Source organism: Panicum virgatum, chromosome 8K, assembly GCF_016808335.1.
Source record: "Panicum virgatum strain AP13 chromosome 8K, P.virgatum_v5, whole genome shotgun sequence".
NCBI lineage: Eukaryota > Viridiplantae > Streptophyta > Magnoliopsida > Poales > Poaceae > Panicum > Panicum virgatum.
Window position 1 is genome coordinate 2,028,932 of NC_053143.1, and position 13,986 is coordinate 2,042,917.

The window sequence follows — 13,986 nt, forward strand, 5'->3', positions numbered from 1 at the left end:
ATCCATTCCCAATATATCATATCATATGAGGACAATGGAAGCACCTTGAGAGTTGACTGGAAGGTGACATCACAAACTGACCACTGGGCTTGCTGGATATATATGAGATGTACATTGCAATACAGTGCCATTGGCAACCTGGACCTTCAGAGTATCAGTAAGCAAAGAGACACCACTGAGATTCTGAGCAACAGAAGCACTTAGGAAGGAGTGTGAGCTGCCAGAATCAACTAAAATGCCAAGGGGAACTTCCTGAATCCTGCCTGATAACACCATAGAATGAGAAGATGGTGCTCCTGTAACTGCTTTGCTTGACGCACTCTGCTTTGCTGCTGCAACTAGGGCCGTGTTTGGTTTGGTCTAGCATGTCTAGCACAAGCTACTGTAGCTTATTTTGACCATTAATTAAGGGCATTAAATAAAAGTATTTTACAAAACTAACTCCACAGCCATGTACTACTTCGCGAGACGATTCTAACAAGATCTTTGACCGGATGATTAGAGAATGGTTACTGTAGCATTACTGTAGCCAATCATGGATTAATTAGTGTCATTAGATTCGTCGCGGAAAGTTGTATCTATTTGTAAAAAGGTTTTGCAAATAAAATTTGTTTAATGCTTCATGCATGCAAGGTTCTTGTTTAGCGCTAGTTGCGCTAAATTGAACCAAACAGGGCCTAGCTAGCTGGAAGGAACACAAAGATGGCACCCATCGACCTCAAATTAAGCTGAGTATTCTTACGTCATTCAGGTATTGTGACAGACAGATAGGATTAGACTGGCAATCCCAATTGAAAAAACTGCTGCAGTGCAGGACGGTTGTAAAAAGGCTCGGTAGACCAAATCAGTAGGTGACGTACGTGAGGGTGATAGGTTCCTGAAAATGCATTGTTGCTTCCGTTGAATTGTTCATCGCTCTCCCGGAAGAAGAAAAATAAATAAAACTATAAAAGAGAGAAAAAGAAAAGAATTGTTCATTGCTGGCGTTAGCCGAATTGAGCCTTAAGAGTTAAGATGCAGACTAACGCAGCATAGGACATGGAGGGAACTATGGGCTCGCTTGGTTTGGTACCAAATTTACCATGCCAAAACATTGGCAAGAGTCTTTTACCAAAATTTTAGCAACTACTTTGTGAGATGAACTACTTTTTTTATTCCAACTAAATGGATGCCAAAATTTATAGTTGCCAAAATTTTGGCAAGGCAACTTTTGGAACCAAACCAAGCAAGCTCTGTATGAGGGCAATTATTAAAATAGGTCTCATGGTACCGCTAGGTGCTATTTGGAAAAAGGAAAAGAAAGAAATAACTGAAAACCATCAAAAAGAAAGAGATGGCCGTGGAAGCACCTATGACCGCCCATTTTGGTAGCCCTTGATGTGCTACACTGAACTGGTTAATCAAGATCAGTATAGCTCATGGAAGGTCATAGCAAGAGGGGCAGCCATTTGCGCTTCCACTACCAACTCCAATCAAATCACGTTATCAGATGTGACGAGAGGGAACCCATGTGTCTTAATTTATGGAGACAATATGCATCCAAAGTTTTACATATGGGATTAAACTTTGGTACTCGATATCATATACGTGATACATGTCACGTAAACTAGCTGGGAAGGAGGCCATCTTGGCGTGTGCATAAAAGCCCGGCCCATCAATCACATATCGTACGTATACAGACACATACATAATATTAGGTCTTGTTTAGTTACCCGTCAAAATTTTTACACATCAATCACATCGAATCTTTGAACACATGTATGGAGTATTAAATGTAGATAGAAAAAATAACTAATTGCACAGTTTGGCTGTAAATCACGAGACGAATCTAATAAGCCTGATTAGACTGTGATTAGACACTAATTACCAAATACAAACGAAAGTGCTATAGTATCGAACAGTTCAAAAATTTTGGAACTAAACAAAGGCTTATGCTAAATTCCAACTTTGAGACTCCGATCAGGTTGGTCTCCCATGCACGCACTGATGCCGGCCTGGCCTGACACCACAAGGGCGTGCATGGAGCATTCCTTTTGACAAAGTCAAACCAGCCGCTCCACCACTTCGGACATTCCTTTCCTTTCGTGACCATTTATGTGACTATTTATGTGTATTATTAGCTACTTGCACCCAACATATCATTATTATATTATATTCGTTCCCGACCGATTATTGTAGAATCTTGATTATTCTGGGCCTGCAGAAGCCGTACCAAACGGTGTACTCTGTCGGCAGCTCCACCTGCTTGAAGTTGAGAAAGCCGGAGCTCTTTTTTGATGCTCCAATGGAGCCGGCGGAGCCGCAAAATATGGCTCCATCAGCTCCAGCTTCGACTCCACCTCTTGGACGAGCCCTCCCAAACGGAACCTATTTATTCTGAATGAATGAATGAGAATGCAAGAGAAAATGATCGGCTTTGTAACAATTTGCATCGGCGACAAGGAAAGCAAGAAAGACGGGCACCACACTACGAGACGACTGACTCGGCTAGGCTAGTACGCAGTACGTACGGTTTACATGTTAACTTCAACGGCGACTCAGCTCAAAAATTTCCTTTACCGCTGTCACATTCCCAACAACCCCCGCTGGTCATGGCACGGTAAAATGATCCAATAATTTACTTTTCTTCCGAACAGTAACACAAAAGTTATCTATAGTTTCACCATTTACATGTGATGCAACCCATATAGAGCATTCTGTATATGTTCTGAATTCTGACGGCAGCCTTCCTTCACATCATCTCCAAATATTGTACATCCATATACCCCCAAAAAAATTCTCTAGAATTTTGTTTTGAACTCCACAGGCAACCTGCTAGTGCTAGTAATCTCTGTGTCCAATAGTAGTAATTAATCACTAGCCGTTTATATTGATTAATTAGGCGGCATTAACCATGCTCCATGCATATGGACACGAGCGGCGCCGGCGCCGGCGGCGATCACCACCACCACCAGAGCGGCCTGACCCTGCACCCCCTGCTCACCGCCGCCACCTCCCCCTCCAGCCTGTCCACGGCCACGTCGCACCGCGCCTTCACGTCCACCGTCCACGTCCGCAGCACCTTCCCGAAGCGCAGCCGCACGGGCACCCGCGCCTCCATCTCCAGCGGCACGGCGCCCGCGGCCCGGTCCGCGGCGAGCCGCCTCGCCTGCTCCTCCGTCAGCCGCACGCCCTGCCCCCGCATCGCCACCGCGAGCACCGTCGCGTTCCGCGGCGGCTGCCGGAACGCGGGCCACGGCCCCGCGGCGAGCCGCTGCCCGGCGTAGGAGACCGCGACGCTCCCGCCGCCGCGGTACTCGACGCCGACCTTCCGGTTCGCGCCGTTGTCCGCGCGCACGGCGGCGTCGACCTCGGGGGAGAGGCCGGACGAGGACGTGGAGGAGGAGAGGGCGGCGGCGTCGAGGCCGCGGATGGAGAGGGAGGCGACGGAGAAGGCCGGCGCGCGCGGGCGGAAGAGGAGGTAGACCGCGCCGGCGAGGGCCGCGGCGAGGAGGAGCAGGAGGAGGAGCGCGGCGCAGGAGCAGCAGCAGGCGCGGCGGAGGAGGCGGCGCCGGGCGGGGCGCGCGGCGAGCTTCCTGTAGCGGCGCGCGCGGTCCGGGGGCGGGACGCGGAGGACCTGGTCCTTGGGCACGTGGACGATGTAGGTGCCGGGCGGCGGCGAGAGCGGGCGGTTGAAGGACGGGTGCAGCGGCGTGGTCTCCGTGGGCGGCTCGCCGGCGGCACCAGAGGCGGCAGCGTCGGCGGGTGGTTGATCGGGTCGTCGTCGAGACGGAGGCGCCGGCACGGGGTGGACGCGGTCGGCCATGGAGGCAGGGTGATGGTGAAGCTTGCTGCAGGGTTGTTGCGAGCTGAGGATGAAGCAAGGCTCGATCTGTAGTGAACGTTGGCTGCGGCTAGCTGCTTATGTATGCTGGATGAGGGCGACAAAGCCCGCCGCGTCGAAAAGCTTGCGCGTGGGAGGAAGAGAAGAAGAAAGGGACACGAGGGAGATGGAGGGAAACGGTCATCTCAGGAGACATATCTGATGCAATCACGGAACTGGTGAAATCACCGTGCAATCCGACTAAAAAGGTTTTCAAAAAATTCTGAAAAAAATCATGAATGTACATCTCGGTCTACCCCATCTACATATAAATTTCTACGATCAAATTCATCTTACACTTGCAGTTACAAAAAAGACAAATTTGGGCTGCATTTGAACGTTACTGATTGTCAGAAAATTTGTCTTTTTTGTAACTACAAGTGTAAGATGAATTTGATCGTGGAAATTTATATGTAGATGGGGTAGACTGAGATGTACATTCATGATTTTTTTCAGAATTTTTTAAACACCTTTTTAGTCGGATTGCACGGTGATTTCATCATCTCACGCTCTTCGTACTTCACGGCTACCTGCTGTAAAATTAAATACAGGGACTGCTTCTCCTTGAGCACAGACCAGGTGCCATGGTGTCACTTTTTTTTTTTTACATTTAATACAGGAGTTGTTGTTTGATCATGCGTGATAATGAAGTTTGGGGCTCGAGGAGATGAAGGAAGGCAGAGTCAGAGAACACGAGGTTCCACACTGCCCTTCCTCCTTTTTTTCAAAAAAAAAATCTGCTAGAGCTTTGTTTATCTGTCTATTATGAAACATGCCTGCTCTCCCCTTTCTGCACCTTCCTCTGTGATCTCGTAATGCTCGGTTTCAACCCCTTTTTGTTTTGTAATGCGTGCCAGAGGCAGGCTGGAGTACTTCACACCACGCTGCAGTTCAGTTTTGCTGTGCTATAACATTGTTCAATTTTTTTTTTCAAAATAGATTAGCAGCCGCATCTTGTTCTTCTACCTTACTAACTGAGCTTTAAGGTCCGATGCATGTCATAATATGTGCTACGCGCGACAGTGGCCTTTTTGGTCGTCAACGCGTGCATCTTTCCCCTCCAATCTGGGAGGCATCTTTACTATTCACACCAGACCGGATGAGATAGCTAGGAAGGCAGTGCTAGCTGCCCTGTAGCCTTCTACACGAGTTTATTCTTGGATCCAGGCATCCGGAATATATATATATATATATATATATATATATATATATATATATACTATATATATATGGCTGTGCTATTCTACACCTTCCTTCTACAACTAGCAAAAATAATCGTCAGATTACTGAACAAAATGTACCGAGTTACTGAATATCCTTCAGTAATCGCTTGCCGGTTACTGAATTAATGAAAACTTGTTCAGTGATTCTGATCATTTTAGCTATTGGTGTAGAATAAAGTGCTACACCTAAAGTGTAGAATAGCATTTGGGTATATATATATATATATATATATATGAAAAATTCTTTCTACACCCGCGTGTAGCTACTCCTACATGATGTGTATCTCATGATGTATGATGTATTTGACCTAACGGAAGGTATGAACGAGGTTATGTAATCATACTAGACCATCTGTGATGGTATATTCATTAAACAATTTTTAATAAGAATTCCATATTGATGTTCCAACTTCAAACTCTGAAAAGGGTGTATGTTTTCAAACATGACCTGCCGAGAGTAAAAAGCATCTAAAATCAGCTTTACCTTTTCCAGCCGGCATCTCACACAAAACCATTTGAATAGTGTGGTATTCAAAGACGTCGAGGTACTATTTCAGAAGTAGTAGGTGGGATTCATCAAGGAAAATAAAGAATCTAAGCTTTGATTAAGTTGGCGATGTGGGGAAAATGGTGCTGTAAATTAAGAAAGGTTCTCTAGGTTTAGGTAGACGATCGACCGAGTGTAATTTTTTTCCCTTCGCTTTGTCCATCCCAATCTTCTTGTTGCTTCATGTAGTTAATTATTAACTATGCAACTCTGCCTCCATTATTCCGTGTATCATATATATATCTCTCCCTTTGTCTTTTATACTTGTCTAATTTCGTGGTGCAGCCTGTGCTCGGTGTTATCCAGCATGTATGTCCCTTTCGCATCGATCTATGTTTGTGCTGAGTCCATTTGGAAGCAACTTCCCTTTAATTTGAGCCAGTTTTTATTTTATTTTATTTTGATAAGTCTTTGAGCAAGTTTAAGGGAACGCTAATATAAAATTTGTGTGCTTCCCAGCCTTCCAGGCCATGACCGCCTCTGTATTTTTCTCTTGTTTTTTTTCCTTTTGCTAAAACCTCTGTACTTTTCATTCAGGATTTTTAACTTTAGGGACAAGTTTATTAACTCACGAGTCTCCCAAAATTGTAACTGTACTCATTTGTGTAGAACAAAAGGATATATATAAGTGAGGTTCAAGTTTTAGGAAATTCCATACAGCTGTACGGCTCCAGTAATCAAAGGTTAGCTACCTAAACCGTACGTGCAGGATACTAATAAGTTTGTACCACGCGCATGCACGAAATGGTCGCAAACTTCAGCGGCACAAAAGAAAGAAAAAGCCGGTGCATGCATTGCATGTATACGACCCAGCATGCATGCAGCCACAGCAAGGAAATATAATAATCAATAATAAAAGGTTAGTCTGCATTGACATCATGTGCATACCTTTCTCGTGTGTGTTTGTACCATACCGCATGCACGCACGAATTGAACCAACGAACGAACTGCACGCAAATTAAACTTAATTCACCGACACGTACAAAAGAAAGAAAAAGTATCGAATTCAATTCAAATCTTTGTATAAGAATGTTTAAAGGCAAAATAGCCAAATACATCCCTCAACTATCGTGCTTGGATCAATTTCATCCCTCAACTATGAAAACGTCCAATTCAATCCCTGAACTATCAAAATTGGCCTAATATCGTCCATTTGCTGACAAGGCACGTCACGTTGGCTCGCCTCGTCACCGTCCAGTCAGCTTAGGGTTTCAACTCCTATTGAAATGACCATTTACACGTCCTCATTTTAAATAGACCAGCAACATCTCATTTATGCCAACTGCTCTGTACAAAAGAAGATGTTGACCGGTCTGGTCTGTTAAAAAAGAAATCCTGCTGATTGGTCTAGTATGTTAAAAAAAAAGAGATGATGCTGCTCTGTTCAAAACGAGGACAGGGGTAAATGGTCATTTCAATAGGAGTGAACCCCTAAGCTGACTAAGCAGTGACAAGGCGAGCCAAGTGGCGTGCCACATCAGCAAATGGGTGAAGTTGGGCCAATTTGGATAGTTCAGGGACTGAATTGGACGCTTTCATAGTTGAGGGACCAAACTGAGCCAAGCACAAAAGTTCAGGGACGAATTCGACTATTTTGCCATGTTTAAATAATGAACAATACATAAAATCTTTGCACTATACCACCTGCAAGGGAAGCACGTCCAAATGGAGACATGCATCATCGTGCTTAATTAGGGACAAATTAAAGCTATCCATAGCCAAGGATGAAAAAAACTTCCCTATCTATCAAAAGGACACCCGTTGCCGTTGGTTGCATCACATGCATGTTCAGTTGTGTATTCATCAGAATCTCATGCATTAATCACACCAGCTGACCAGCCTTTTGATTTTCAGATGTTCAGCTCTGTATTAATTCGGTCTGAATTGAATGTAGAGGATTGGACAGGTATGCGGCCAGCTTCAGGGCAGATTCATTCGGCATGTGAAACGAATTGAAAGAAACAGCAACGACCATTTTGTTGCAGCCAGCCTACAGCCGTGCGTACGTACAATTCGACCATGTTCAGAAATCAGAACACTAGCCAGGCAGGTTTGTCAAAGTTTGATGTGATGGAGGTAATGCAAATATGCAATTGCTACTTATGCACGGAGATAGGATTAGGATACACGAGGCAGACAGAATATGAGAAGAAGTGAATTGAAGCAACAGAGTAGTAGCTGACGGCGCAAGATCTCATAGCTAAACCTTCAGAAATGTCATAAGCTTAGCTTCGTCAGAAAGAAAGAAACAGCACAAGCTGCGAGAGGAGCTAGAGAGGAATGGATGAGCGTCTTCACGGACGTGCTGCCGCATAACCTCACAGGACAATCAGAAGGTGCGGTGTCGACCAAGCTGCCATGGCCGGCTGCACGAGCTTAAGCACGCGCGCCGCTGATCGGCGTGCTCGCTCGGCTCCGATGGCCGCCATGTGATGAGGGAGCGGGACTTGCTGCGGGAGGGATGGGATCCTGGGGACTCACGCTTCGGATGGATACCGGCTCGGCGCTCCCGGATGGTACTGACGGTGGGGACCCCAGCGGTGGCGCCGGGTCATCGTCGGCGAACACGCCGGCGGAGGGACATAGCCGAATTCAAGATCGAAATGAGGGGGCAGATTGCAAATATTCGGATCGCGATTGGTAATCGCGATACGAACCAGGGGTCTATATGTAAATAGATGGGGGTGTTTTTATAAATATTCGGATCGCGATTAGAAATCGCGATCCGAACTAGGGGTGTATTTGTAAATATGAGGGGGTATTTTGAAAACAAAACCTGGCCGCCGTCGAGATCTCGTCCTCATCCAGACATCCAGGCAGCGGCGAGCAGCGTCCGCCCCTTGGCGCTGCATTCCGCGCCAAGCCACGCGCGGGACGCCCGGCCCTAACTCCCCTGCAGCAGAAGCCCGTGGAGAGCGCGGCGGCCATGGAGGGCGAGGAATCGGATTCAGAAGAAAAGAGCTGCGTCGCCTACAGCTTGAAGAGTGGCGGCCGGCGGCGACGAAGGTCCCACTTGTTCGTCGGGTCCGTCAAACCAACGCAATGCGGCGGCAGCTCGGTAAGCTTGTTTCCTCTGTCCCGTTCGGCTCAAGCTGCAGAGCAAGCACAAGCAGATCCAGGTCCAGGTCTGTCTGTGGTGACTTGTTTGATTTGGTGAGCATATCTTGTCATTACCTATTAATAATTATGATGAGTTTTATCCTTTTTTCCGTCGAAGAGTTAAAAAAGGTCATCTGAGCTTTGAAAGCATCTGCTTTGGTATGGATTGCAGGACATGGTTGAATATCAGACAACTTTGGCTAGGGAGGATGAAGCCCCGGTTAGTAGACGACAGTGGTCAGTTACTGAAACTTGAGATCAACTAATAGATACTGTCTTAATAAATTTTCACCCTCTCATCCTCCTTATTTTATGTTTGGGTTTAAGAAAAAGCAAAACACTCAGAATTCTTGTTTTGGTTACAGTTTTATCTCATCTTAACATCTTTGCTACAGATTCGTCATCCATCAGTCAAAACTCGAGTGCCAGGCTTCCATAAAGCTAGAAAGGTGAACTTTCTTGTCGTTGAAGCTTTCATGATGATCCAGGATCTACCGGCGTGGTAACAGTACATCTTTGATTTACATAACTAATTAATCCATCGGTAGAAGTAGAATATATGAAATATATGAAATAGACAAACAGATTTCCATTACGAAATCTTGCACTTTGACAGATAAACTAGTGATCCATGCTACTAGAAAACTGCAACTCCGAATATCACCATATTCTGTCAGAAAGGAAAAATAAAACAGTATGAACAGAGTAACCAAGAGAGGGAGGGAAAATTATGGACACCGACATGTTCATCAATTGTTCTGCAAAGATCAAAAATATTTCCAAGGAGATGATGTAGCTGCACGCTATGATCAAATATTTACTCCCATGTCTCTTCAGCTGGCTGCCCTTGAGTAATAGAAGACTAAACCCTTTCAAGTTATTCTTTGACCTCAATTGCTTTTTGTACCATCAGATCCGGATGTTTCATCGCGATTCAGAACATTGGTCTCCATGGCATGCAATCCTGAGTTTAGCTCCACAGAATCCAGGATTGCTTCACCATCTCCAGCATCATCGTTCCTTAAGTGCACAAAAGCAGAACTGATATCTTCACTAGAATTTGCATCAAGAACTGGCACACAAGAATCAGTCTTCCCATTATCACCAAAAAAGAGCTCTGAGCTATGAGGCGTCTGTGCCGGCGCTTCATCTTGCAGTTGACTGAACAGTGAGTTCATCTCTTCAACCGAGCTTGCTTCTAGAACAGGAAGCTCACCATTTTCAGTCAACAGCTCCTTTGATTTACATTGGACCTTCGCAGCCACCGGATTGTCGAGAGTCGAACATGAATGACCATCTTTGATTTGCAGTTCTGGAGTATGCCCATTTTCCACAGGCAATGGTTCACTTGATCTGTCTTGTATTGGCTCATTATCGTAACTGGAGTCAGAAGCAGCAGATTCTAATGCTTCTCCATTTAGCTGTGCAAATTGTGAACTCAAGTCTTCTACTGATCTTGCTTCAATTACAGGCATTGCAGATTCTGCGGATGAAGTACCATTCAATTGGTGTTCAAGTTTAACTGTCAAGGGTTGATCAATACCGGACTCTGTAATGGACTGCACTAGTACTTCCTCCATGCGACACTTAAATAATGAGTTAACTTCACTGATGGAGTCGGCTTCAATGATATGTTTCTCGGTATTATATTCTTCTGATAGAGTACACATTAGCAATTGCTCACAACCTGCACCATATCAGCCTTGGTTGAGTAAATTTTGAAAATATATTGTTTGAATAGCATTTGTAATAATCTGAAAATGACCCATATTACCTGCAGAAACTGAACCATTCGCTTCTGACGTGCTGGATATAGATTTTTGGATATAAAATGAATCTGTGCCATTGATGGACGCGGTACTTTCAGTGCCTTCCTTAATTCCATGATTTACTTCTAACACGCATACGTCTGAAATCGCCGCACTTAATATTTTAATTTCATCACCAACATGTGGTTCCAGTGAGCCAAATAACTTGCCATTGTTCAATGCTGGCTCAGAATCGCTGTCTGAGTGGTAGTCACCCACATTTTTTTCATCGACTTCAGGCTTCTCCGGCTTTATGCTGTTGTGATGTCGCAGATAAGTAGACTGCCTTAAATACAAGTTCTCATGTTTCCTACACTGTGCTGATGAAAAGCAAGAGCGAGGAGTCCATGTTTCCTGCAAATGACTGTTACAGTCCACAATTTGGTCAAATGGAATATCAAATGGTTTTCTCCAGGGAAGTAGAACAGATGGTGCTGAATCAGGAATTTGTGGTAACTCTACTATTTCCTCTGAAGGCCTTGGTGTAGAAATGGAGGGAACCTGAACACGGAAGCGTGATGCCTCCTCCATTTTCTGAATTGCATCAGCGGCTTGCATGTCCATTAACTTCCTGTCAAGTTCAAACTTCAGAATATTCTTTGCTTTTCGCCGCTCCATCAAACTCTCCATGTTCCCATTGTTTTCCATGTCCGCAGAGTTTGAATCCATAAAGTCCTTCCGGTTATTTCCGTCATCTTTCTTCACTTCTGCCCTATCTTCATCTGAGCTTAGGTCACCATCCTCCTCTAATTCATCTTCACCATCATCTGATGAGGAATTCAGGTTGTATCTGAAGGTTGAGGAAGGGTGATCGGTTCCGAAGTTTAGTGGAGGGTTTAACTCGTCGAGCATTGGAATAATGTCGGTTATTGATGCATCAGAAGAACTGTCGCTAAGATCAGATTCAGAATCAGAACAAGGTTCCTGCCTCATAACAGGTTCCCAACATGAGCTCATGAGTTCACCAAACTGATACTGATTGTTCACTTCATAATGACACCTTTCAGTATTGGTGCTCTCAAAATTCTGGGGCTCAACCTTCTCACATATTTCCTTGACACGCTCTTCTTCTTCTGTTTTCACAGTAACTTCGTTCTCGGTAAGTTCAGAAGTTTCTGCAGAAAGAAAAGTATCGGCTGACACAGATATCACATTCTCCTCATCACGGTGAGTATCATGCATCAAGATGCCAGAAGTTATTTCCTCAATGCAAACAACTGGACTTTCAAAACTCTTTGCCGCACGGGTAACAGCAGCATTCTGAAGCTCCTCAAGTGAAGATTCAGTAACGGAGACTTTGGCTTCAGGGGGCGATTTTTTCAGGTTCTCCAATGTTTCCTCTCCAATCAATGGAGCACTTTGTTCTCCATAATTCAATAGTGCTCCAAGAAGAAGTGCAGTTAACAGGAACACCGGACATGAAGGCAGAAGGAAAGTAAGCAGAGAAGGGCAAAGTTTGTGTAGGAACAGCAAGAAAACTCCAATGCCGAGTACTACAGGATAGTCACAAGCAGATTGATAGCCAAGTCTGACAGAATGATAGATTATTCTCTTGATGTGAAACATAATATCGTTCGTATGAAATGACATTTTGGTCTTCTTGAATTCAGCCCTGAGATAGAAATATAACCTGGAAATAGAAAGGAGGAAGGAGATCAGTATGGTAACAGTTAGAAAAATAAATGAAGATGTAGTCGTTTAAGCATCTAAACATGTGAAGGAAAGTCAACCGCTTGATATGAGGGGGTCAAGTGAGCACAATTAGAGCTACACATCAAGAGAAATAGGAGAAATGGCAGCCCGTCTGATCTTTCTAGCTGGAGAACATTTCATCTTTGCAACTCTGATGTCTAGTAACAATGAAACCAGGTTGCGAAATGCTTGATCTCTACCGGTAAAAGAAGTGAAAGTTGAGGAAATTTGCAGATCAAACTTACTCTATGAAAATTACGAGTAACAATGAAACCAGGTTGCGAAATGCTTTCACTGACGATGAATCCAACAATGACTCTCAACAAAAAGAGAGCAGTTTATATGTACGGCGCAGTAAACAAAATCCATCGCACAAGAAGTAGGAAACTCACCTGCCTCGACGAGACGACGGGCAGCGGCGAGAGCCAAGAATCCCTCACAGAGAGTTGCCTGGAACGAGAATGCAGCAACCTTTTTCAAAAGAGAGAGAGAGAGAGAGAGAGAGAGAGAGAGAGAGAGAGAGAGAGAGAGAGAGAGATAAAGAATGCAGCAACACTTGACGGGGCGTGGGTGGATGGGGAAAGCAATGGAGGAATGGAGTGACTGCCCTGAGGGAGAGAGGGAATAAAGCAAGCAGAGGAGGGAGGCAGGAAGCTGCAGCGCAGTGTCTCCCTTTTGGTGTAGGGATTCCTTGCCTGGAGGGAGATGGAAGAAGCAGCAGCGGACACTTAAGCGCTGCGCCTGCGCCGGCAAGAATGCTTTGGCCGGCACGGAAAGGCGACCATGACCCGTGGCAATGTCTGTCCTGCGAGCCTGCTGCGTGGGGAAAGCGAAAGGGAAAGTGCAGGACCATCATAGCATCAACCCTTACTCTATAGCTGTCGTGCTCACCTCGCCTCATTTCTTCCAAATGAAACAATGGCATGTCTGACCTGTCTGCTCGTGCATCCCTGCGGATTGTACTGGTAGTTAAGAGCGAGGACCATACCATACAGCTCCCAAGCTAGCACTGATTAAATGGCATGAAGCCAGACCCCTCTGACCTTCAACAGAGCCAAGCTGCGGCATTCTTTCAACAGAGCTAGCACTGGTAGTTTGATTTTGAGCTCAGTAGCTCACACCATCAACTTTTTTGCTGTCTGCGTGGAGGTGAAAAAAAGAAAACATGCTAATGTTAATCTATGCAATTAAATCTACATGTAAAGCTAACAATCTTATTTTTTCTAATAACAAGTTCCCAGCTGCACAGTGATACTGCAGCATGTGCTCGCCTTCTTTCCTTGTGGGGTAGGAGGGCAATGGTGGAGCGTGCAGCAATGAATGAACCGGTGCCTGCTTGTGACAGAACCGTCAAATTAAAACTCAAATTAAGCTAAATGGCCATCATTTGAACACATCAGTCACATTTGGCTTAACGGTTTAATTTGACAGTCCTTTCGAAACCGACATTCCGATCGAAACAAACACCAGTAGTCCCACGCGAAGGTGAGCGCAGGCAGTACAAATATGACGAGTACATATAAATACGATTACAATACTGAGTGGAGTACACTAAGTTCTACAGACCTGGTTTAATTACATATGTAATATACAAGAGCAACTTTATTTTAAAACAAGACCAATATAGAAACCTGACGTCTATATTACACGAAGTGCCGTATCGAATCACACACTCAGCCCACGGGTGTGTGATTTGGAAACTAGCAATGACTAAGCATCTGATCCGGTCACCTCCCAACCATCCGCGCCCAGCTG

The 13,986-nt window shown here is 45.0% G+C and overlaps 2 protein-coding genes and 1 long non-coding RNA gene across 4 annotated transcripts; 1 reads left to right on the top strand and 2 right to left on the bottom strand.

The window, feature by feature from the left end:
- Positions 1–2,606: 2,606 nt before the first annotated feature.
- On the bottom strand, positions 2,607–3,965 carry LOC120646061 (NDR1/HIN1-like protein 13). Its single transcript, XM_039922769.1, has one exon. It carries the CDS (start codon positions 3,803–3,805, stop codon positions 2,939–2,941), a length of 867 nt encoding a protein of 288 aa, XP_039778703.1. The 5' UTR covers positions 3,806–3,965; the 3' UTR covers positions 2,607–2,938.
- A 4,429-nt stretch (positions 3,966–8,394) lies between these two features.
- On the top strand, positions 8,395–10,533 carry LOC120646063. Of its 2 annotated transcripts, none has more exons than XR_005664266.1 (4): positions 8,395–8,785; positions 8,904–8,968; positions 9,127–9,233; positions 9,645–10,533. It is a non-coding gene; the product is annotated as an uncharacterized LOC120646063 (long non-coding RNA). The 2 variants fall into 2 exon arrangements; XR_005664265.1 differs by having other exon boundaries at positions 8,396–8,785; positions 9,127–9,180.
- LOC120646062 lies at positions 9,288–13,327 on the bottom strand. The gene is made up of 3 exons (XM_039922770.1): positions 12,624–13,327; positions 10,506–12,169; positions 9,288–10,418 (listed from the first exon to the last, which is right to left on the bottom strand). Exons 2-3 carry the CDS (start codon positions 12,127–12,129, stop codon positions 9,622–9,624), a joined length of 2,421 nt encoding a protein of 806 aa, XP_039778704.1. The 5' UTR covers positions 12,130–12,169; positions 12,624–13,327; the 3' UTR covers positions 9,288–9,621.
- Between the last annotated feature and the right edge of the window lie 659 nt (positions 13,328–13,986).